Source organism: Carettochelys insculpta, chromosome 7, assembly GCF_033958435.1.
Source record: "Carettochelys insculpta isolate YL-2023 chromosome 7, ASM3395843v1, whole genome shotgun sequence".
Classification (NCBI taxonomy): domain Eukaryota; kingdom Metazoa; phylum Chordata; order Testudines; family Carettochelyidae; genus Carettochelys; species Carettochelys insculpta.
The window spans coordinates 36,879,028-36,905,150 of NC_134143.1; the positions used below are offsets into that span (position 1 = coordinate 36,879,028).

Below are 26,123 nucleotides of genomic sequence, written 5' to 3' on the forward strand. Positions count from 1 at the left end.
CAGGGAAAGCCTCCAGGCCAGGGCTTTCTTGCACTGCATTCCCACAGGAGGGGCAGTGGGAGCAGCAGTGTGTGCAGCATACACAGAACTTCTTTCCCTAGTCAAGAATAGCTTGTGGGAACAATCTGGCCCCATCTTGCTTGGCTCCTGCCCAGACAAGCCGGGCAACTTGATCCTGGGCCATAGACTCCCCTCCCCCCCACCTTAGGTGATGAAATGCTAAATTTGGTCAAGACCTGCTTTGAGCATTGAACTACCTCCTTGTTTTCCTGGGGGCTGGGCAGGAATTTTTTCCATGCTCCCAGATTAGCCTAGGTTGTATGGGTGTTTTTTAATCATCCCGAGAGCAGGTTGGGGGTAAGCATTGTTAGTATGTGGCAGGAAAGGGTTAAGCTATATGCCATCACTCATTATGTAAATATGGGGCAGATGCTCTGTGCATGTGCTACATAGAAGAGATGTATAGTGACTGGATAAATAGCTTGGAAAAGGACTTAAGAAGGAGAGGAGGTATTAACTAAAGGAACCAAACGAGCAGGGGCGAAGAGGATTGGGGTTCCTATGAATGGCATGGCAGGGATCCATCCCACCTTTTTATAGACCTCCTGAATCCTCTTATAGGGTTTTCCAACAATGGATTGGCTGGGAGACCTAGATGGAAAAAGAGGGGGAGCTTGTGGAAGCCCCCAGCTAACTACACACTGCACAAATGTATCTGCTGAGTAGTCCCACACATTTAATAATAAAATTGCTACCTGATTAAAACCATATCAAGTACCTCCTGCCCTCCTTTTGGTATAACTGGACAAGCAACATGTGTTGAATTTTGTAAGAACAATGCAATCCTTTTCTGTGTTGTTTAAGAACCTAAAATAACAATGTGTATGTTTGCTCATTTGTAAGATGAGAATATATAATGTACTGCAGAATCATTAATTTACTATTATTTGTATTTAAGGAACATAGTCAGGAGTAGGTCGTTTGTTGTGTTCTTGGGAGTATTTTAGTCAATACAGAAGACAGAATGATTAATAAAAAAAAGGGAACTCTAAAAAGTGGAAATTATGTGCTGTCCCCTTGACTACCAAGAACAAGAAAACAGTGTTTGTAGAAGGTCCTCTCTATTTTTCACAGCAGTGTCCTTCCTAGAATGTCCAGTGTCTTAAAATCAATATCTGTTCATCTTGCCGTACAGTTGAAAGGCTGTCACAGACTGGTAATGGGAACTGTGAAATACTCTGATGTGAGGTAGAACGTTTTGTAGTACATTCCATGCTTGTATTTAGTTCCAGAAAAACAGGAGGCAGAGCTGTAACTGGATAATATCCTCTCTCTTCCCAAGCCCATGAAAGAAACAAGTAAGAATAGTGTATCTTTGTGGTGTACTCCTCTTTCTTAATGCGTCTAATCCTTGGCCAAAATATTTAGTGGAGAAAAAATATTCAGTCCCTGGGCAAATTTCATTATCTAAGTTATGCTTTGATATTTCATACTTCCTAGAAAAGTTTCTTATTGATGTCAACTATTTATGTACTGACAAATATAAACTGATATTTATGTTATACATGTACAGTAATAACTGGGTGCTAGCTGATTTGTGTAATTTAGACACGTTAGGATTTTATATTTCCTTTAATATGCATGGGAAATAACAAAATTACAACTACAGTATAATTCTACAAGCATTGTCTACATCTCTCAATAGTATATCAGATGCCTAGACTTACTTTAATGTATTTGTTTACTTTCAGAGCATAAGAAATTGAAATATTTTACATGAGGTGTAGCTTTGTATCTGTTTAGAAATATATATCAAGCTTTTTCTACAAATTTTGGGCTTCAAGCAAGAGGGGGATCAGCTCTTGAAACTCTTACTTACATAATTGACACTTTGACCCTCAGTGCCAGACTCAGCACCATCCTCTGTGGTGCACAGTGCTGAATTCAGTGCAAGAGCCAATGGCATCCTATAGAGATGGCCCTAAGGAACATTGGTACTAACCTCCAGCTCGTAAGGCAAGCTCCTCCTTGGCTCAGCACTGCTTCCTGTCTTGTGCAACATACAAGAAGGTTCAGCCAAGCAGCGGCCCATCTCTGGCCAAGAATGGTGGCAGCTACCACTCCGCAGTGTGTCTGTTGGTTGGACACACAAGGACAGTGCGGCACCCCCAGCATTACTGACTCTGGCCTCAAGAGCAAGACCATCAAGTCCACTCTCATTGAAGCAGGGCAGGCCATCAAGTCCTGGAGGAGGACCTGAACCTCCCTTCTATGCTGGACAATTTTGAGGAAACAGTGGACTCATTTAAATGATGTAACACCTGACACTGGCTTCAGTGTAGGCCGTGACACATTCTCCTGCACAGTGTGGAGCATCATTTGATGCTGACTCCAGCACCAGCTCAATCTATGGAACTGTCTGTGGCACAGCCCTCACTTCTGGCATCATCCTAGGGATGTATACTAGCCCTGGCTTCAGTTTGGCATCATAGCTAACTGACTCCACTACAGTGTTGCTCCACATCTCCCCAGCATCATTCCCTGGCAACACTGGGAAATGCACCTCTGTGGTCTTGTTCTGAGTATGAGGTGGAGGCAAAGTCCTTTTGTGTCCTGTGGCACCTAGTACCACTGCCTTTCCTGGTTCCGCTTCTGGCATCATTCCCACCCCACCACTGGGACACTCCCCTAGTACTGCAGGCATCCTCGATCCTCCAGTGGCAGGCACCTGTGCAGTGGCCATTCTGGACATTGTGGGCCTACCATCAAGGTCAAGACACAGTGCTGGAAATGGCTTCATTTGCCTCATCTTGCCGGCTGCCTCAGTGATTATCTTGGTCCTGAATCCTTCCAAGGACCCTGAGAATTTTCTGGTGCATGTAATGCCTCAGCAACCATCTACACCTTTCAATGAACCACCAATGTTGTGACCCCAGTGTCTCTGGAGATGTGAGGCAGCCTAAAGGTCAGAAGGACCCTGTTCCAAAGGAGTCATCCTCATTATCCCTGGTCAAGGTGGTTGCAGACATAAATTCTACCCTTTCTGCCCCTAATTCAGGAGCTCACCAGCGCATTTTGAGGTGCAGAGCCCACAGTGTGAACATCCCCACTGAAGAGATGATGGACAATGTGGACCCCTTGGTCGACATCTTGGTCCCTGAAGTTCTGGTCAAGGTTTGTCAACAAAACTGGGGGAATATCCACACACAAAATGAGTGTTGTTGCTAGTTTGTTGACAAAATTCAGCCCCTTCGCTCACAGCATTCTGCCTTTCAGCCATGAGGCATAAAACTGTTGTTGGCAGATTCTGTCAACAAAAAAAAAAAAAAAAATCTGTGTAGATACTCTGTGGGGGAGGCCTTTTCTCAACAGAAGGGGCACCCAGAACAATGGATAGCTGTGTCTGTTGTGATTCCTGGTGCCTGTTTTATGGAAAGAGTGGCTGGGCAGTCCTGCTACTCTGTTGACAGAGTGGAGCGCTCTTCTGATTGGCTTTTGTATGTGGCCACACTCTGTTGACAGTGACTTCTGTCAACAGATTGCCATAGTGTAACTATAGCCTCTGAACAGTTATCCAATCAGTTATGTTCCCACCAGATAGTACCCCATCTAGGTTGCATTTCCCTATTGATAGAGTTCATGCCACACTGTATCAAATGCCTCACTAAAGTCCAGATATACAATGTCCATCATTTCTCCTTTATCCATAAGGTTTGTTATCCTATCAAAGAAAGCCATCAGGTTGGTCTGACATGATTTGTTCTTGACAAATCCATGATGTTACCTTATTATCTTCCAGAAGCATGCAGACAGATTTGGCGTTGAATTTAAGCTGACTGGTCTATAATTTTTTGGGTAGTCCTTGTTTCCCTTTTTGTAGATAGGCACTGTATTTTCCATTTTCCAATCTTTTAGAATCTCCCTACTTCCATGACTTTTCAAAGATGATACCTAGTGGTTTGGATACCTTCTATATGAGCTCCTTGAGGATTCTAGGATGCAATTCATCAGGTCCTGGTGACTTGAAGAGTTTTCTGATTAATTTTTAACTTTTTTCTTTCCCAGTTTTAATTTCTTGACTTATCCCGTTTCCACTAGCATTCACTATGTTAGGAGTCTAGTTTCCATCACCCTTCCTGGAAAAAACTGAAACAAAGAATTCATACAGTATCTCTGCCTTTTCTACATTTTCTGTTGTTGTTTCTCCCTCTTCATTGAGCACCAGGCCTACCCTGCCCTTGGTCTTCCCCTTACTTCTTACATATTTGTAGAATGTTTTCCTGTTTCCCTTTATGTCTCAAGCACTTTTTGTGCTTTCCCCATTCTAATTTTGTCCCTACATTCCTGTGTTTGTTTGTTTGTTTTCCTCATTTTTACTTTGACCTAGTTTCCACTTTTATACAGTTTCTTTTTTATTTTGACTTCTTTTTTGGTCATTTAACATCTCCTGATTAAGCCAAGCTAGTCTTTGGCCACACTTCCTAACTTTCCTATGCAGAAGAATCTGTGGAAGGTTTGTTCTCGTGCCTTTAGTAATATCCCTTTGAAAAATTGTGCTGTTGCTGTGTTTCCATGTTTTGCATTGTAATAATAATTTTAACTGTGAGCTATAAAAATCAGTGTAGTTACATATGTATGTAACCCAAGAAGCACAGACATCACTGACGAAGGAGTGTGAAGGTCTCTGTTCTACAGCTTTGGCTGAGAGCCAGCTGGCCTTTGGCTCATGCAGTAGAGCACAGGGCTTTAGCCCCTAAAATTGCAGGTTCCTTCCCTCATGCCAATGATCTAGCTTTATTGGTCCCACAAGAGGGCTCATCCAGGATGAACAGCGACAAGGTCTGGATATACTTCCTAAGCTGAGAGAAGTATGTAACTCCTGAGGAACTGAGATCACTGACAATGGAGAGTGAAATCTCTGCTCTACTGACTTGGACTCAGGTCACTGGCCTTACATATAGACACTGAAAAATTAAAACTTTTACATGCATATTTCATAGCATGGGAGCTTCATTACACACATGAAGTCCTGTAGCTTCCTCACATATTAGTGCACCTTCATAGACAATGCATCAGGACATACATGGAAATAATGTGTATTTTCTCCCCTTCCCTCTAGTCTTGATTCAGTAAAGTGCTTAAGCAGCTGTGTAAATTCATCCCTATTTAGGAAACCACTGAAGCATATGGTTACATCCCATTGACTTCAAAGGTAATTAAGCAGGTGCTTGAGTGGTTTTTTAATTGGAGCCTCTGCTTCTATAGAGACTACTCCTTTAGCGGTGAACAGTGTTATTGATTTCATTTTTTTAATACCCTATGCACAAGATAGTGGCTTATACAGTCTCCATAACAAATGCTGCAGTGTAATTTTTTATTATAAACAGAAAAATGAACAAAATGTTATACATTCTGATATTTCAAAGTCTTGAATTGGCTTGCTTCAAACTCTGTGAAAGTTCTCATTTATTCTGAGTATTAAATCTAAAAGTTGGGAATCACATAGATTAGGCTTGATTTTGATCAATTGTTAGGAGGTTCAGAAGAGTTCTTTATATGGAACACTAATTGCTGTCTTGCATATCAGCTCATTTTATATTGGGAAAAGCTGAGAATCAACTAGAAAGGTCAAACAGTTGTGTTACAGACAGCTGAGCTGGGGAGCCTTCAGAAGAGTGTTGAGGCAGCTGAAGTCTGAGTAACTGAATGAGAAGTTGACTGTTTCTAATTCCTGAGTCCTGAGATGTATGATTCAGCATTTTTTTTCAATAACAAGACAGGACAGCCCTAATGTAAAAGAATAAAAATCATCTTCTCCTAATTGAACACACCGAACTCATGTATTTCTTTCAGGATTCATTTTATACCTTACCTTTAAAAGACAAGAATGACTTTCACACTTCTTCATAATCATGGATTTTACTCTGATGTAGGTGGCAGAATAGACAAGCATTTAAAGAGTCACCATCTCTCCGCCTCTGTGGCAGAGGTTTCTTTGTTAGAAGTATGTCTTTGTGCAAAAATGAATCATTCTTTGCACACCTTATGAGGCAATCCCAGCCTAGGAAATCAGTGGTGTGAAAATGTGATGGAGCTGTCTGACCATACATGAAACTCAGCTGACTGTAACTGGCAGCAGGGAGGAGGGCTTCCTTCACAATATATGCATTTGCCCTTGTTCCTACCCTACCATAAAGGGTACCCTAAACTGGGCATCTTCCTTCATTAACTATTGCGCCAGGTACTTACTCCTGTGGCTGTTGAAAAGTCATTATAAGCTTTCCACAGTTAACTTGCTTGCTCTATTTTCTGTTCCACTGACAGGCTAAACAGATGCTGTACTTCACCTTAGTTGCTTAATGAAGGATATTTTTTGGAGATAGCTGTTCGTCTTGACACTGTTGCTCAGGAGTAAGTCATACTACTTGCACAAAACCCAACTATCGTGTCCGTCCAAGGCCCTGCACTCCATCTCTGCTTTCTCATTTTCACTAGACTGGCTCAGGGGGTTGGTGTGTTGGAATGCATGAGGTCTCTGGATGGGGGTGGGGACTCCACAGTGGGCCACAAAAGAGGGGTCAGGTTAGAGGAAGGAGCTGGAGCAGGAGGATGGGGACCTGTGGAGGTGATGGCTCCAGTCACAGCCATCCTCAGGATTTGAGGCCCTATACAGTACTATTTAAACTGGTGCCCTATGTCTGGTGGCAGCCTGGGGGAAGATTTTTTAAGAGAAGTAATATAATCTTTAGCAACACACTTTTGGCATATTTTAAAGACAATTTTGAACGAAGATCATGTAGATCGGGGTGGCCAAACTTTTTTCTTTGGGGGCCACATGGCTGTTTTTTACATGTTCTGGGGGCCGAACACAAAATAGCCCCAAATTTCCCCTCCACCTACCAGCCTTAACCCCTCCCAGCCCCAAACTGCACCCCCCGCCCCTCAGCTTAACTGCATAAAATAGCAAACAAGTCACTTTGCAATAACATGGGTGGATCTAATTTTCTCCACATCAACATTTTTCAAGCATGATTGTTCAATTAATACTTCATATTGAAAAAAAGTAACACAAGTATTTGCAACTGCCCCTCCACCCCCAGGCTTAACCCCTCCCAGCCTCAAACTGCCCCCAGGCTTAACCCCTCTCAGCCCCAAAAAAACCCCTCCAGCTGCCTCACAGAGGAGTGCCACTGCTGCCCCGCCTGCACCCCCGCACCTTCTGCATGCCACCACCACCTCCTCGGCACAGTTGCGTGGTTCTACCCAGCTCTTCTACTCTCTTCCCCGTGTATGACACACAGCTCCCTGCCTTACTGTGCTGAAATAATGGGACTCAATTTAATTGTTTTAATAGCCAAATCCCTCCTGCAAGCTATTAAACCAATTAATTTGAGTTCCATTATTTCAGTTCAGCAGGGCAGGGAGCTGGAGGAGGAGACAGCAGCAGCAGCATCCAAAGCCACAAATGGCCCCTTAAACAGCTACATGTGGCTCTGGAGCCGCAGGTTGCTGACCACTTGCCCTGCAGCCAGTTTTCAAAATGGTGCCGCTGCCAGCTCCATGGGCTGGATTCTGGCCTGAAATGCCAGAAATGCAACCCCGGCATAATTCAAGGGTTTACTGTATTTCCATTGCAAAAATGATAGAAGCTTGTGAGTCTAGAGGAGAAAAATAGAGAATTTCAAAGTATTCTTTGTCATGAATCTCAAATGCTAGTGTTGACAGCAAAAGGGAGAACTAACACCTCTTGGATATAAATGTTTGCAATATCTCTTGTTGCACAACTCAGTTAATTTATTTCTAGTGGTTCACTAAGTTGTGACTACTATAGAAATTATGATAGCGCTATTTAAAAATATTGGTACTGGATCAGGAGCACATTTGAGTGCCAGGGAAGATTTAAGTAAGACAAACAAAAATGTGTGTGTGCTTTCTTGTACATTTTGGATTAATTTTGACTAGGTAATTAGGGCCTGAAAAATCAATACATTTCTCAAGCTGTGCTCCTGCTGGGCCCAGATGAATGTTGAAACATGATAGTGCTTTTATGACAGGATGATTTATTACAACATTCATGCAGATACAAGAATGTAGGAATTGACAGACTGGATCAGCGTCTAGGTATTCAATATCTTCTCTCCAACTGCTGGCCAGCACCAGTTTACTTCAGAGAGAGGTGCAATTATCCCACAGTATACAGCTGAAGAGTCATCTGCAACCCATAATGAATCTCACTCTCATCTGTAATAGAGATTGGTTTAAGCTCTGAATTGTGAGGCTTTCAAAACATGTTTATTACCTGTCTATTCTGTCTGTCCATATAAATGTCCGAACTTTTTTAGGAACTTAAATTCTTGGTCTTCCTGTGATTTCCACAGTTCAGTTATACATTTTTTGAAGAAAAAAGAAAAAAAAAGGTATTTACTTTTATCATTTTGGATTTTTCCCTTCCTTAATTTCATTCACCATCCCTTTTTCTTGTATTAGGAGTCTTGAAGTCCAATAAACCTTGCCAGTAGCATTCATTATTCTGAGAAGTCCTATGGCATCTTGTAGACTAAGAGATTATTTGGAGCATAAACTTTCAGAAGCAAAGACCCACTTCATCAGATGCAATGGATTTTTACCCAGGAAAACTTGTGCTCTAAATAATCTGTTAGTCTATAAGGTGCCACAGGTCTTCTCATTGTTTCTGTGGATACACACTAACGTGCCTGTCCCTCTGATATTCATTATGATACGTACTTTTATCTAGTCACCTCTTATTCATCTTCTTACTAAGGTAAACAATCCTAATATTTTCTGTCTCTTCCTAGAAGTATTGCCCCATGTACATGATCATTCTTTGGATCCTTCTCTTAACCTTCTCTAGTTCAGCAATATGACATATATAATTATGAACTTGTCAAAAACAGCATCATATCTGCAATATCGTGTACAGCAAGGCATACTCAAACTGAACAGGAAAGCAATGATGGGAAGTTAAGATTTTAGATTATAAAATGAGCCCTGTCTGATCCAGTAGCACTTGGTTCTCTTTGCCAGTTGTCTTTCAGATGAAGAGGTAAGGTTGCCAGTAAATCTCTTCAGATGTCTCGGGGTGGGCAGTAAACTTGTTCACTTCCCCCATTTTTGCCATAGAGATTGAGGGAAGGTCTGCTTCACCCCGTTGTATTATACCAAAACAAAACAGCAGTCACGTAGCACTTCAAAGACTAACAAAAAGTTGATTAGGCATTGAGCTTTCGTGGGACAGACCCACTTGTTGTATTATGTTTAGTATCCTGTCCCTTTTTGTTCTCAAGTTTCTCCTTTCTCTTTCTTTACACTGATAATCCTGCATTTCTCTCTCCAGTATGTCTCTTCTCGCTTTTCTTCATTCTCCTCTTCCCCAGGGCTACCCCCTGCACTGTAAAAATTCCTGAGATTTATTACAGGTTTGGCTTGCATTATAATTCAAGTTCTGCTACATAATGACAAATTCCCATCCCTTCCTTGAGTGGTTGAAAGCTGAAGGAAAGTGTCTTGCTCCCTCCAGTGCTCTTTCCAGCCTTATACCAGCTTTCAGACAGGCAGACTTTATTTGTGGTAAGACCATAATGACCATTTTAGCAGGGAGCAATTTAAGCAGGGGCAATACAAGGTATCGTAGACTAGGATTTTATTGTACTTTTTATTAGAAAGATCATTAGGAGTCATCAGTCACATCATATACTTAATCTGATTTTTCTGATTTGGTTGCGTATGGGAAGAGAAGCTCTTACCATTGGCTTAATGCTTATTGCACAGGTTGAACCTCCTTGATCTGGCACCTGAGCACTCCCAGACTAGGTGTTTTGCCAGACCAAGGGAGGTCAACACTCCCCTGTTGGCCTGCAACCACTGTTTCTGGGCTCCTCTCTTGACCATCTCCTGAACCACTTCTTGGCACAGCCACTGGCTTCTCAGCTGCTGCTGGCTACCCATTCCCAGCCCCAGCTGCAGGCCATAGGCTTCCTTATCTGGCCCCAGCTCCCTCTTCCTGACTGTGGTGTTTCATTCCCTGGGCTCTGGCTTCAGGCCACTGGCTTCCTGGCTGCCCCCTCCATGGCCTCAGGCTGGGGCTTACCAGACCTGGGCCTCCACCCACACTGCTGGGACTCCCATCTGCCAGTATCTCAGCTGGCATTCCCTCCCAGCCACCAGGGCTCTTTGATCCAGCAACTCCAAGTTTCAGCAGACCCTGCATGTTGCTGGACCAGAGAGTCAGGGACATCAGAGGTTCAACCTGTACTCTGACAGACCATCATTACATAAAAATCTGGGCATTTCAGATGTCATTTTAAAATATGCCTATGATAACTGAATTTTCCATTACATGTCAATATATAAATAATATGCACATGTGCACACAAATATGGATCTGTAAGCAAATCATAAGAACTTTGCATTCATAAACTTGATTCATAAGTGATCAAACAATGTATTTTAGCTGCTGAGTAAGAAATCTAAATGTTCCAAGTGATGAACCAGGTTGATTTACTACTGGCAGCATTATGAAAGCAACAAGCACATTGTACAAACATTCCATTAAAATTTCTTTATAAAAGAAAAACAGACTTTGTCGAACTTACAGGTATTTATTTTCTTAAGTCTATGATATCTGTGTCATATTTTCTCAGTATGCTGTATCTAATGATTAATTTATGAATCGATTTTAATTCCGTGTGCTTTCTGAGTACTATCAACAGTGAATGTCCTTCAGCCTTCTTGTTGTTGACAACAATTGTGTGCATCTTAGGAAAAGAGCTTCCGTTTCATAACCTAAGTAAAATATAGGATTGACAAGTTTCACAAGTAAATAGTAAGCAGCTTAGCAAAAAGGCAATACAATATGCTAGATAAATGTTAGTTATTTTATGTTTTTTTAAAAGTAGTTTGTATCTAAGTATATAGTATATTATGTCAAAACAAGACAAATAGATGACTGTGTATTGATTACTTGTTAAAGCAGCATAAATATAACAAGTACTGAATAATAATCCATCAAGAACACCAAGACTGGAGTTTCAACTTCACGGTACTCAGAGATCCTTATGGAGAAGGAAAAAAACTGGACTTTACAGCATGACCTTAGAGTTAACAAACCCTGGGGAGAACTGATTCCCAAAAGAATGCGGTCCTAGTTGAGACCATCCTGCATGCAGCTTCTTGCTTGTTAATACCATTGGAGTTGTAGTTCAGGCACCTTGATTGGTAAATGTGTCCATGTCTCATGTTGTAACTGTGGTCTTGTCTCATGAAGACAGAAGTGCTCTTGTTAGGCTTGTTGACGTTCTGAGTTACTTGACATGAAGCATGGGTGTAAAGCTGCACTAAAGCTTGCCATACACACACTGCCATGGTACAGTGAAAGTCTTGGAATGTAGCTTGGTATAGCACTGCTGTAGCAGACACCATGTGGGACCTGACTGCATACCAAGGTTGTGCACTGTAGTTTCATACCTTGATACAAACATCAGTAACTCAGTGTGTAGACAATTAGAAAGGTTAGGTTCCAGGCAGTGTTTGCTGTCAGCTGTGCACTTGTGCAGCCAAGCAGGAGAGATTTCAATGCCATGCAGCTGGTTAACAGAGTGCCCACAGCTAGGCATCTGTTTCTCCTGGTGGTACACATCCACACATGCATTGGTGCACATAACAAAAATTATTCTGCACATGGCTGGAAAATATTAGGTGGAACATTGATTCCAGGTGAAATTATAGAAATGATTTCACTTTTAAAGATACTTTTCCATGGCTTTCTGAGTATTTCTCTGTGAACAGATAATGTTAAACAAAATGTAACATTGCAAATTTTGTATATAAAACAGAACAGTTACTTTGTATGGGGTTTTAACAAGAATTTGGTCAAGCTGTTTCTTCCAGAAAATAGTGTTTCATGATGAAATACAATGTAGGAAGAAAATCACAAATGTTCAGGTTTTTCCAAAGGTAAATGGGTCCATAGTATTTGCTTTGACACATCCTCCATTCCCTCAATAGCTGACAAACGAAAGGAAAAGCTGGCCGACAGCCTGACTTTTTGCAGAGCAGGGGAAGAGTGACCTTTTTAATCTATTTCACTGACAGTGTTCAGTGCTTTTCACAGCACAGCTCAACCCATACATTCTGTAAATTCCATAAAACGCAAATATTTGGCTCACTATTTTGTCTTTCTCTACAGACCTCCACTGCTACTGTCAATGTTGTGGTGACCGATGTAAATGACAATGGACCAGTCTTTGATCCCTTTCTACCTAAAAATCTCTCGGTACAAGAAGAGGAAGTGAATGCTTTTGTTGGACAAGTGAGGGTAAGTTAATCATGCTGTGCCTGAAGATCACAGAACAAAATGTAAGAGGTATGAAACACAGAATTATTATTTTTCTCTCAGTCTATTTCCAAACTACCTTATTAAATTACAAGGTTTCGAATGATCCATAATAAAACTATTCACATGGGTGAAAACAGAGTAGTTAAATATTCTGAAGCATAAACATACTGTTTTGTTTTGTCTTTATCTAGAAAAGCTTGCAAATTTCTCTTTGTTTTAATTTAGTTTTTTCAATTTTTTGATTCTGCTATGAAATAAGGGAATTTTTTTATACAGCATTTAAAATAAACTTGTATATTGCCAGGAACATCTCTTACTAATATCTCATCATGATGCACTTACACATCATGCCATAATGTATACTTTATTGCTTTAATTTTTGTGGACAGTTGCTGATGTTAATATTTAGATAAATTACCATGAATAATTAATAAGCATTAACCCTAGTGTCTTTTTTGAAAAAGTGTTGATATTTCTAGTGTGAAGCTATGGAATATTTTTGTTTTTATTAAAGGATAATTTTGTAGCTTCCAGCTCACTTGCGTAGTGAAACTAGAAGTAAGAGCAACTTGAAATTAACCAAGCTACCACTGTTAATGAGAAACCTTAATGTTATTGAATATTGTCACAAGACTGTTTCCTGCTGCTCTAACGGTTAATTTCTGTTCTACCAAATGATTGATGTCTCACATATACAAATTGCAAAGATTAGTGAGGAGGAAAAAAGCAATTAGAAATCTTTTAATTTGATCTAAATAAATTGTGTTCATGTTGTAAAGTTAGATTGAGTCCTGGCTTACGTTTGGAATCTTTAATATTACTAATTTAAAGCTATTTATTTTTATAATATAAGTCACTCATTGGTACATGATGCCCCATTAAGTATTTGTCACTCAAAATATTTTTAGTTGTTTTCTTCGTAATGTGCTTCTTCCCCAGTTTTAGCAAGCTGGGGTGTATATTTTATGAATGAATAGACTAAATTGAAAACATCTTAACAAATGTAAAAAACACCATGCTTTACTTTTACTTTTAAATCACTTTTAATAACATACCCAGCAAAACTCCTCTATGCTTATTTGTCTTTCTTTGGGCAGTACAAATTCTTGTGTTTTAGTTGATTGTTTTCTGTTTTTGTAAAGGAACACAATAGTTTCTTGCAGTTATCTTAGATGACAAGTTCTACTTATCTATGTCAATGATGTTTCCCACCATTGACAATAATTTTACACACATCCTGATAAGAAGTAATTTTAAAGCTCCCAACCAGAGTTTAACTTCATTTTTATATCATGGCTGGTTGGAAAGAAGATGGGATTCATCTGATAGGCAGACATTTTTTTCCTTTTTTAATTATCTTAATCCTACGCGTCACCCAGCACTTTTTTCCCCCCATAAAGAAGATGAAGAAAAGGCTTTTAGCTCCTTCCCAACCTTATGAATTACTGAACCGTAATTTGTCAGAAAAATCTAAGAAAGTAAAAATTATGGTAGACTATAAGAAGTTCCTACCACCAGGGATTGGAATATGATTCTAATTTATTTTAATCTTGATCTCAAAGCCTCACTTCTGAGATAAGGGTGTAATTAGGTTTACTGATTAATCACAGTTAATTCTTGTTATTAACTAAAAAAAATTAGTTGCAATTAAAAATTAATGACTGCCTTCTGAGTTCTAGTGTCTATCACTGTCATCTTCTGTATGTGCTGGGTCTTCTTTCTGATGAGTGCTTGTGGTGGGAGTGAAGGGTGGGCAATGGGAAAAGCCAGAGCCTCAGATCTGTGATGGATGGTGTTCAATACTATACTGAACTGTACCAAAAATCAAAGATGTCCAATTTTGTTTTTGTATTTTTCTGTATTTGGAATGCACGGGCAATCAACTTCTTTGCTAATGCTCAGCCAACTTCCACAGTACATCTTTTATACTTCTAAGAGGTTGCAAAACTCTCAAGAAATCTCCAAATACTATGTTGTAAGTTTCTCACTCCTCTCTTAGAGATTTTAAATCCACTTCTTAGTCAGCTGTGATAGAGTAAGGTTGCCATATTTGAACATTCAAAAAAGAGGACACCCCTGAAGGTGTCTGTATCATCTACCCACTCACATTGTATTAATGTACTATATATACTGTAACACATTAATACAGTGTGAATTGGTAGATACAGATACAGCTCCATTCCCTCTCAGGGGTGTCCTATTTTTGATAGTTCAAATATGGTGACTCTATGATAGAGAGACTGGCTGAATAAGCTAAGACAGTGTTCTGTCCATATACTTTATTTTTGATTGCTTTTGCGTTTCATTCCACAAATTTAAAGCTAAATAAACCTAGAGTTAGTTCTCATTTTCTCTCCCATCTCACATTAAGTGGATGTTGTGATGGAGTGGGGGATACCTCTGTGTGTGTGTGTGTGTGGCTCACAGAGGGTGTGGGGCTCCTGCTGAGGGTAACCCTGACGACCAGGTAACACCTTTGTACGGCAGACAAAGGAGGAAGTGGAGCCTGAGGGGTTTGAATTGGAACTGGGAGTTGGAAGCGGTTAGTCTGGGCTGGGAGAGAGAGAGAGACAAAGGAGGGGGCAAGGCCCCAGCTCTGGGGGCCCCTCAGGGCCTCCTCTCCCCAACATGGATGGGACTGGCTGTCTCTGCCGGCTGTACTGACTCCTCTGTATGATGCTGTGGCCTGTCGGCTAATAAACCTGCTGTTTTCCTGCTGAGTGAGAGTCACTCCTGCCTGCGGACAGGGTGCAGAGCTTGGGGGACCCCAGAACCCCATCACACTGGTGTCAGAAGTAGGATGTTCTGCACCCCGAGGATGCAGCATCCAGCAGTAAGTGACCGGGGCCCTGGAAGAAGTGGGGCCTGCGAGACCCAGGTGTGCTGACGGGCAGTGAGGTGCAGTTTCCCAAGGCGGAGGGGCCTGCGGCCGAACCCAAGCAACTGTGGTCGTGGTCCTCGAGAGGGGGTGTCACACCCGAGGAGGGGTTACCCCTGGGAATCTGTTGGAGTCGGTCCCAGAAGGTGGAGGGGCCGAGAGCCCAACCCCCAGGAACAAGTGACCCCTGAGGAGGCTGACGCTGAATGAGTTCTTCCCAAGACAGTGTGCTCATGGTCCCTGAGAGCGGGTGTCACACTGAAGAAGGGGTTCCGCTGGGAGTCTGTTGGAGTCGGTCCCAGAGGGCAGAGGGGCCTACGGCCTAACCCCGGGCAGCTTGTGACCCGCAAGAAGCCTGGCACACTGAAGGGATTCTTCCAGAAATCGTGGGGTGCAGAGGGCATCAGCCTGACAGCCTGCAACCACGCTGAGCAACTCCGCTGTGAAGTGGCAGCACCTGGAAACCGAATCGAGATTAAAGAAGCTGGACAAGGCAGCGTGGATGTGCAGTGGCAGAGCTGAGGGTTAAGGAAAATCCTGCAGAGGTGAGCCCGAATCGGGGCAGGGAACCCTGGACTGCATGGAGTTCTGAACCGAGTGGCCTGCCACAGCTCAAGGAGGGAAGGAGCGATTCCAACCCATCATCTACTAGTGGCCAAGACAGACCTGCGACGCGTTTTCCAGGCCTGGGCCGAGGAAGGTGCCTGTGTGTCTGTGCAGGAAAGCAGCTGATCCACTGGGAATGGCAAGTTGTCTGTGAGAGAAGCTGCTCCACCTTCTGTGTGTGTGTGGAGACCAGCCGGGGGGGCTGGGACAAAGGAGAGAGTGTCTCCCATTGTCTGTCTGTGTTGAACAGCAGCAGCAGCAGCCTGGGGAGAGAGCAGAGCCTGCATTTGGAAAAGGTGCCAATGAGGAAACTAGCCCATTGTCTGAGGAAGATTCCCCAGCCTGGCGTGGCTGGAGAAGGAACAACCAGGAAAGAGCATTCCAGGTGTGACTCTGAATCCAGCCATGGGGGCTGGAGCAGAGGGAATGGCTCTGGGATGGGCAGTGGTGTCCCTGCTAAGGACACTGGTCCTTGGTGCAAGAAAAGTGCTTCTGCTTCTGGGGAAGTGAATCCTTTGCCTGAGCCTGTGGGGGCTCGAGATGGAGCCAAGATCCCAGAGCTGGATCTGAGGGCAGCTGAAGCCCAGATGGGAAGTGGGCCTACCTCTGTGTCTCTCAGGGGGGATAATGCTTTAACTTGGTCTAATCCAGTTAGTATCATCAGGGAATCCCAGAGACCAGACGATTCTGGTACTTGTTCTTTGCCTGATGCTGAGGTGTTACTGGAAGGGGGTGAGAGGACTCTGTCCTACCAGAGTCATCCTCTCGCCAGGACACAAGAACAGACGGGCAATGGAGTTATGCTGAGCGATGAAGATAAAGGAGCTGGTAGCAGAAGGGAGGAAAGGGACCCTGACCTTCTGTCCGGTGGTACTGGCTGTCTGCCTGGAGGCGGATTACGTGGGAATCTGCCTGATGGGCCAGAAGTGATCCTGGGTGTAGGTGAAACCCAGGAGCTGGTTGTGGCTCAAGGGAGCAGTGCCCCTGTGGAGGCAGACAGGGGTGAGTTATTGTTTGGGGGAGCTCTTGAGGAAGAGAATTTCCCTGAAACTTTTCCTGACCCGTCTGTGGGGACTGCAGAAAATGGAAGTGAGGTGGAGGAGAGTGAACAGGAAAGGTGCTTGTCTGTGAGAGCCGGAGCAGCCCTTTGCCTGGGGAGAAGTTTGTTTCAGCTCCTGATGGCCAGGACCTGCCTGAGTGTGAAACCACTGGCTGTGCTCTGTAAGGGTCCAAAGCAGGCAGGGTAAAGGTTTCTCAGGAACTGGAAGTTGATGCAAGTAAAGTGAAAACTATCAGGGAATGTGAGCAGCCCTGTGAGAACCAAGTGAAACGGCTGCACAGTCAATCTCTGTAGGATGCAGGAGAGGGCCAGCAATTCCCCATCTCCAGATGCTAGAAACACTTATATTCTCACACTGGGCTCCAATTCTGATTCCATGGGGAGGCAGTAGTTGGAGGTGGAAGGACAAAGGAGCTTTGGGCCTGGTGGGCCAGTAAGGGATAAACAGGGATTCCTCCATGTGGATTCTGCGTCTGGGACTCACAAAACAACTTTTAGAAACCAGTTTGGTTTGCAAATTTCCAGGCTGGCTGGGAGGGGGCCATCTCCCTGAGATCATCAATGGCCCAGCTCTTGTTAGAAGGGAGGGCACAGCCAGAGAGATCAGATTTCCACCCCAGGGGGCAAGGGAGAAGATTAGAACTTGATGGTGCTGAGAAAGGCCTCAGCCATTTATCCCCAAAATACCAGATTCTCAAGGATGTTGCACAAAGGTTGTGGTCTACCAAAGAGCAACGTAAATGTGCAGTTGCAATGGGTTTGTTCTGTTACTCACGCTGACTGCTGTAACCAAGGGGTGCTGCTACCAAAAGCTGTAGAATTGTACCATGTACTGAATGTTTGGAAAGAGCCATTTAACATGATGACATTGATGTAGAAGCATGAGTTGTATGTGGAAGGAGTCTGTAACTCTGAAATGTCACCATTGTTCCCTGTAACTAGTCTTGCAACCTCTCACATGAGGAGGAACATTCCAAACCTATTGTGTGGCATGGAAGGGGAAACTGAGGCACACGACCATTCTGGTGGTCTGGCTAAATGCCAAGGGTGGAAGCATTTGTACCTTCTTTTACTGGACTGTAACTGAATTCCAAACATTGGCCGGAGCAGCTGTATGGGCTCTGCCTGCCCGACTTGAGAACGTGGCTGATGGACCAGAGATAGAAGCAGGGAGACCAACCAACCCAAGGGAACTAAAGGGACTTGTCTGGCTGGATCACATGAAAAGTGCCAATACCAAGCTCCTGAGTTGGAGCCTCCTCCAGCAGCATTATGACATGGAGGTGGTGCACATCAAGGGGAGCACTGAGGGTACAGCCGATGCCCGATCACGAGGGGAGGGCCCCGAACTTCCCCAGGTCACTGGCTGAGTGACCCTGCTCAGTTCGGTCTGGAAGGGGGGAGAGATGTGATGGAGTGGGGGATACCTCTGTGTGTGTGTGTGTGTGTGGCTCACAGAGGGTGTGGGGCTCCTGCTGAGGGTAACCCTGACGACCAGGTAACACCTTTGTACGGCAGACAAAGGAGGAGGTGGAGCCTGAGGGGTTTGAATTGGAACTGGGAGTTGGAAGCGGTTAGTCTGGGCTGGGAGAGAGAGAGAGACAAAGGAGGGGGCAAGGCCCCAGCTCTGGGGGCCCCTCGGGGCCTCCTCTCCCCAACATGGATGGGACTGGCTGTCTCTGCCGGCTGTACTGACTCCTCTGTATGATGCTGTGGCCTGTCGGCTAATAAACCTGCTGTTTTCCTGCTGAGTGAGAGTCACTCCTGCCTGCGGACAGGGTGCAGAGCTTGGGGGACCCCAGAACCCCATCACAGATGTCTACACTACACAGCTTTTAGCGATATAGCTGTGTCAACAAACCATGTCACTGAAAGTCAGGCAGTGCCAACGTTGTGCTGACAAAATCTTCCACTCTCAGGAGAAGAGTTTGTTTGTCTCTGGAGTAGCTCTATTTTGTTAACTCATTCAAAAGCAGGAAGGCTTTAGATTCCATTTATTTAGTGCTTGTACAGTGATTTCTGAAGTGATAGTATAGTATGACTGAGGAGTGGGCAACCAAATAAAGATCTATGTCACTTCTAGCTGTCAGGCTTTCCTTACGGAAAGCTTAAACAAACACAAACTTTAGGTGGATAATGCAGAGGGAACTTGCACTTAAAAACCCTCATGTCAGAATTGCTGCTCAGACATTCTAGAATAGATAATACTTTGGCTATGAGTGCTGGGGACCAGAGCAGATGACCTCTCAATGTCCCTTCCAGTCCTATGATTCTGTTCTAGGATTCTAATTGTGGAAGATTTTGGTGATACAATGGCCCAATAGAGTGAATCACTGGAGTTTAACTTCACAAACTGGGAATCATGGTACAAATAATAATTGGGTTCAGTGTGAAAAGCGTAATTCATTGCCCTCAGCCAATACAATTCTGGGAGACAGCTTTCAGTACAAGAGCACCTAAAATACAATGTGGCCAAATGTCATTTTCCTGCTACTACTTCCTCTACTTCAGTGGCTTTTACACGAGTGATTTTTCTTGTACATAATGAAAGCAGATTGTAGTCAGAGTACAATAGGCTGTGTTGTGTAGAATCCATAGCTTGGGAAAAACAACTGTATATCTTGGCTTTGCATTGTGCGGTGTGGAGGGCTGAGGTTAGAAGCACGTGTCTAAAAGAGGTGAGCAGGATGGGGAATGCTGCAGTGCTCAGCCTCATATAGGCTGGGTCTACACTTTCCCCCAGCTTCGAAGGGTGCATGGTAATCAGGGTGATGGCAGATTACTAATGAAGTGCTGCGGTGAATATGCAGCACTTCATTAGGCTAATTGTCCCCTGTGGTAACTTTGAAGTTCAGGCATGTGTGTAGCCACAAGCATTTCAGAGTGCCCACGCTACTTTGAAGTCCCTTTACTCTTTAAAATTTTGAGGAGAAATGACCTAAAACGTTGACCTAAAATTCTGAGGAGTAAAGGGACTTCAGAGTAGCGCGGGCACTTCAAAGTGCCCATGGCTACATGCATGCTGGTACTTCGAAGTTTGAAACTTCAAAGTTGCCATGGGGCAGAGTTAGCCTAATAAAGTGCTGCATATTCACCATAGCACTTCATTAGTAAACTCCCATAGCCCTGATTACCAGCCCTGATTACCATGCCCCATTCGAAGTTGGGAGCAAGTGTAGACAAGCCCAAGAGGAAGGAGGCCTAAGAGAAGGACAGCACAGCATTATCCCTTGTGCTCCCCTTCACTCACAAGAGTCTGTTTGAAGAATCGTGTGGTGAAAGTAGAATAAACTAGGTAATTTTACAGAACTAATATGTAAATATGCATGCAGATAAATATATGCATTCATAATTTCTTAAAAGTACACTTGAACCTCTGTACTCTAGGTGTCCCTGATCCAGGAGCACCCATGGTAGGGACCTGGAGGTGGGAAGAGGAAGCAGCTCTACATGCTGCCACTCCCCCTCCTCCCTAGCTGAAGGAATAGCAGTGCAACAGAGCGCTTCTTTGAAGGCTTTCCCCTGCTGTTGCTGTTAATGGCAAGGGGTGGTGTCTAGGAACAGGGAGGAGCAGGCAGCTGTGTGCGCCTCTGGGAGCAGGGTATAAGGTAATCAGCCTTCTCCAATCCCCCTCGTGCACCCTCCCACCTCCATTGTCCAAAAAATTCCTTAATCTGGCATACCTGGTTTTCCCAGGGAAGTCAGATTAAAGAAACTCAAGTGTATGTAATTTGTATTTAGACCCTTCCATCTCATTAGCCTTAGAGCCCTCATAACCTTAATGCAGTTCTGCACATGACACTGGTTGAATTAGGGGAGATAAAGTGTGGTTAGGGAAACTGGCCCACCAGTCAGAATGTGAGTATCAGACTCCTGAACTATACTTCTGTATGGCAATGAGCCAAAATGGGAAAATGCAACTTAATGTTGAAATTACTCAAAAGAGACTTCCGTTTGTGGCATGAAGATCAAGAAAGCAAAAAATACATTTTCAAGATTTCCAAATATACGTTTGTAATGTCCATGATATGAAAACATTCAGTTTTCACCCCAAATTGGAAAGTTAACAAATGTTGCAAATTATGGAATTTCTTATACAATAAATTTAGTTGTATTGAACATGGAAATGCTTCTCTATTGCCACTATGGTCCTATATGACTACACCATCTTTGATCCATACTTTTTACTCCACTCTGGAGCAAGATGCATGCACATTTGGAAGTGTATGGAGAAGATCACCTGGGCCAGTGTGGGATCAGAATAGTGGTAGAGTAGGAGCGGTGAACCTGTAGTCTATGGACCTGACCTGGTAGACTGCATCATTTCACCCAGTCTATGGCTAGTCTCCACACCGAGAGCCAGACCCTCCAAGCCTCCATGCTTCCTACCCACTCTGGGACTGGCATCAATGGCTACGTCTACACGAGCCCCAAACTTCGAAATGGCCACGCAAATGGCCATGTCGAAGTTTAGTAATGAAGCGCTGAAATGCATATTCAGCACTTCATTAGCATGCGGGCGGCCGTGGCGCTTTGAAATTGACGCGCCTCGCCGCCGCGCGTCTTGTCCTGACAGGGCTCCTTTTCGAAAGGACCCCGCCTACTTCGAAGTCCCCTTATTCCCATGAGCTCATGGGAATAAGGGGACTTCGAAGTAGGCGGGGTCCTTTCGAAAAGGAGCCCCATCGGGATGAGACGCGTGGCGGCGAGGCGCGTCAATTTCAAAGCGCCGCAGCCGCTCGCATGCTAATGAAGCGCTGAATATGCATTTCAGCGCTTCATTAGTAAACTTCGACATGGCCATTTGCGTGGCCATTTCGAAGTTTGGGGCTCGTGTAGACATGGCCAATGAGTGTCAGCTCACCAGTTTGTCCCGTGGCCCTTAGGCAGATGGGTAACCAGGGGTGTCTGCATGCTGACCCTGCTCCCAGCACTGTCTCAGCAGCTCCCATTGTCTGAGATCCACATGGTGCTACAGCAGGCTGGGAACCACCTGAGGTAAGCACTGCCCAGCTGGATCCTGCACGCCAACACCTGCCCGTCACAGCTCATAACTCCCACCCCTATCCCAACTCCAAGCTCCTAGTGCACTCGTATTGCCTCCTGGTGCCCACCCCCCAAGCCCTCAAGTGTCCTTGAATTTGTCTAATGAGGCCCAGAGCATTGAAGTGCAAAATTTTAAATATATTTAGCCATTGATCTGTTCAGTATTTTGTGTTACAAGACCTAAGTGAACAACAAGAAGTCCTGTGGCACCTTATAGACTAGCAGATATTTTGGAGCATAAGCTTTCGTGGGCAAAGACCCACTTTGTCAGATGCAGGAGTTCTTGTTGTTCTCGAAGATACAGACTAACACGGCTACCTCTCTGATACGAGGCCTAAGTGTAATTTTCAAAAGTTAGGTGCTTTTGAAAATGAGACTTAGGTTTCCAAGTCACATGGGACTTGCAATACTAAGTGAAGTTATTAAATACCTTCAAAAATGTGGGGTTTATTGGTTACAATTGTCCTTCATTTTCCATTTTGTCTTCTCAATGTTCTGACAGATAAGGCAACTACTTATTTAAGTATAGTGGACTATGTCAGGGAAGAGAATACAAAACACAAAAGTGACATCTATTGAGGATTAATGAATATATGATGATGTGAGAAGTGATACAGGTTATCCTGAAATTCCAGCATGTAAGGGATTACAAGCATAGGCAGCGAGTTATATTCCTGCCAAGGGCTCCTTCTGAGATGTGTGATCCTGAGGCCCCAGGATGTGGGGGACAGTGTCTCTGTGCTATGTGCTGCTTCAGCTTCTGGGAGCAGTACACAGAGACCCCCCCCCTTCCAGGCTCCAGAGATGTACATGCCAACAGCTGTGGGGAACAAGCAGCAGGCAGCTGCTCTAGCCCTTTTGTGCTTCTGATGGCGATTTTTGCCAACTTGCAGCATTTTAAGTTGTCTGGAGTGGAAGGGGACCATGCAGGGGCAATAGGTGGACAGCAGCATGTGGAAGCCCACACCTCCTAGGATCCACTGCCACAGGCGGGTGCCCCAGTAAGTGTGCAAATCTACACTTCCTTGTGCACCCCTCTCCCTTCACACACCCACGCACCCCTGTCTTGCCATAAATCCCTCCCAGACCTTCCCACAAGGATCCCTGCCTCCTGCCCCAGGCCAGAGCGAACACCTAACCTCCGTAACAGAGCCTGCACCTTTCACCTCCCCCTGCAACCACATTCCCTCCCATAGTCTGCACCCCTCCTGCACTCCCGTCTCAGACTCCATCCCAGAACTGCACCCAAACTCCATCACAGAGCCTGCATCCTACACCCATGCCCCCCACCACGCCATGAGCAATACGTCTCATCCTCCTGCACCAAAGATCCCTCACAGAGCCTTCCACCCCTCCAGCTCCACTCCTGTGCTTCATCCTAGGGCCTGTACTCAGCACCAGTGTTCCCTGTAAGCTGAGCGCTAGGGCAGCTACCCAGGAGAGATTCAAATGTCACATATCTGATTAACAAAGCATCCCCAACCTGCAGTATGCGTTTCTATTGGTGGTACATATTTACACATGCCTCTGTGCACATAATAAAATTTATTCTATACATGGATGGAAAAAAAATTAAAAGGAACACTGCCCTTCAATGACTTCTACCCATGGAATGCCCAGCACCAGAGCTCCCTCCCAGAGCCTGCACCTATTTCCTCCATTTATACTCCCTCTCAGATCCTTAGGCACGTGTGGGGACAGAGTTTGAGTGGAGGAAGGGTGCAGGCTCTGGGCATTCTGGGCAGCACCAAAATTTCTTCAGATCTTCTGCCCCTAATTACAAGTAGAACCAAGTTCCTTGCCTAGTGCCGAGAGATATGGGGTGGGAATAGAAAAGAAAAGAGAAGCTATTGTAAGGAAGATTACCTAAAGTGAAAGGACATGACCTTGCCTCTCCCAGCTTGCTGAAAGGTGTCTCTTGATTGGTACCAGGTGTTCTGGGTTTATTTTGATCCTGGTTTTGGAATTTACTTTGTTAATCAAACTGGCTCTAAGGAAAGACAGTTGAACTGGAGTTTGGCCTTTTTTTTATCTCTTAAGCTCTTTTACCTGCCCATTGCCTTACAAAGGTTTCTATGCATATCCTGCCTATTTTATTTGCTGTAAGCATGATGTTAATAATATAGTACTTACGGATATAAGTAGACTTCAGATGATCTCAATGTTCTCAAAGGCAGGGAAGATATACAGGGAGACCTCAGAGAAAGAAGGTGTAATGGGGTTTGGAAGAAGGTATTGTTCATTAAGGCTACGTCTACACGTGCACCCAACTTCGAAATAGCTTATTTCGATGTTGCGACATCGAAATAGGCTATTTCGATGAATAACGTCTACACGTCCTCCAGGGCTGGCAACGTCGATGTTCAACTTCGACGTTGCTCAGCCCAACATCGAAATAGGCACAGCGAGGGAACGTCTACACGCCAAAGTAGCACACATCGAAATAAGGGAGCCAGGCACAGCTGCAGACAGCGTCACGGGGCGGACTCAACAGCAAGTTGCTCCCTTAAAGGGACCCTCCCAGACACGCTTTCATTAAACAGTGCAAGATACACAGAGCCAACAACTAGTTGCAGACCCTGTATATGCAGCACGGACCCCCAGCTGCAGCAGCAGCAGCCAGAAGCCCTGGGCTAAGGGCTGCTGCCCACGGTGACCACAGAGCCCCGCAAGGGCTGGAGAGAGAGTATCTCTCAACCCCCCAGCTGATGGCCGCCATGGAGGACCCCGCTATTTCGATGTTGCGGGACGCGGATCGTCTACACGTCCCTACTTCGATGTTGAACGTCGAAGTAGGGCGCTATTCCCATCCTCTCATGGGGTTAGCGACTTCGACGTCTCGCCGCCTAACGTCGATTTCAACTTCGAAATAGCGCCCAACACGTGTAGACGTGACGGGCGCTATTTCGAAGTTACTGCCGCTACTTCGAAGTAGCGTGCACGTGTAGACGCAGCTTAAGTGTAAGATTTATGTTTTGTCTTTTATTAGCTTTTCTGGTTTTGTTATGAAACATATGACACTATTAGTACTTGAAACAAAAATGTATATGTGCCTATGAATCACAAGAAGAGATGATGCTGACAGATGACATTTGCTGATGAACTCTAAGTTGAAAGGCTTTTGGATAAAAACCAAAAGCTGATGTTTATCTGAGTATATCTGGACGAATAAAGGTGATGAAATTGATCTTATTCTTTACTATGGTTTCTGTACTCTTTGTACTGAAAAAAAAACCAATGAGAAATCCTCTGGCACCTTGTAGACAAAGATATATTGGAGTATAAGCTCTCGTAGGCAAGACCCACTTTGTCAGATGCATTCAGAAATATTGGGAGAATAACACTTGTGCTTTCAGGGTTAGCCAAACCCAGAAAGTGCAGAAAAAATGGTGAAACATAAATATAGTATATGATATTTTCCTTTTCCTATGTAGAAATTCAGCATGAATTTAGATTAGGTTTCATTGGCATTTTGAGTTAGTTCTTACCTTAACTGAACTTGTTAATTCTTCCATAATAAGAAAAAAGTATACTCAGAAGCTAATAGGAATATATGAAATCCAGAGCATATTGTGTTTGGCTTTAAATTGCAGTGTTTATTCATAATTTTTGCTTACAGCTAATAGTGAGAATCCTATCAGTCATAACTCATTGATGGAGTTTCAGTGACATTGAAAAAATATGCGCAATAGAGAATTCAAAGGGCATTTAAGGTATCTTCAATAAAAAGAGACATAAGAAATAAGACAAATCCACTGCATATCAGCTCTAATGTCATTTCACATCCATCCTTTATATCATGTGCCTAGAAGCAACACATTCATAAGACAATAGAAGAGTAGAACTATTAAGACAGGACAATATTGCCAAAAGACCCCAGGACAAGAGGGATGAAAGAAAAGATAAGGGAGGGAAACATGAACTTTTCTCTCTGACTCCATCTTATGGATTATTCAGTAAAAAGTATATTCATCATTTGTTGTTTTTTTTAATTTTAAAGTGATTTTCACTATAATTAAGATATCTTTTTTCTTAAAAATACAACAGTGTTATTATCCAATAGAAAATCTGCTTCTTTGGGCTAGATTTCTCTTTACCTGCAATTATGGTACTTATTCGTGAAGTCTGAGTCAATGCAAATTGCATTTCTGTTTGTATAGACTGCTTCAGCATAGTTT

At 43.8% G+C, this 26,123-nt stretch overlaps 1 protein-coding gene across 1 annotated transcript in view; it reads left to right on the top strand.

Annotated features, from left to right (window-relative positions):
* PCDH15 (protocadherin related 15) overlaps positions 1-26,123 on the top strand; it is a 695,579-nt gene that overhangs the window by 367,754 nt on the left and 301,702 nt on the right. Inside the window, exon 17 of the mRNA XM_074999591.1 lies at positions 12,206-12,334. Within this exon, the coding sequence (XP_074855692.1) occupies positions 12,206-12,334 (129 nt within the window). The remainder of the gene's footprint in view (positions 1-12,205; positions 12,335-26,123) is intronic.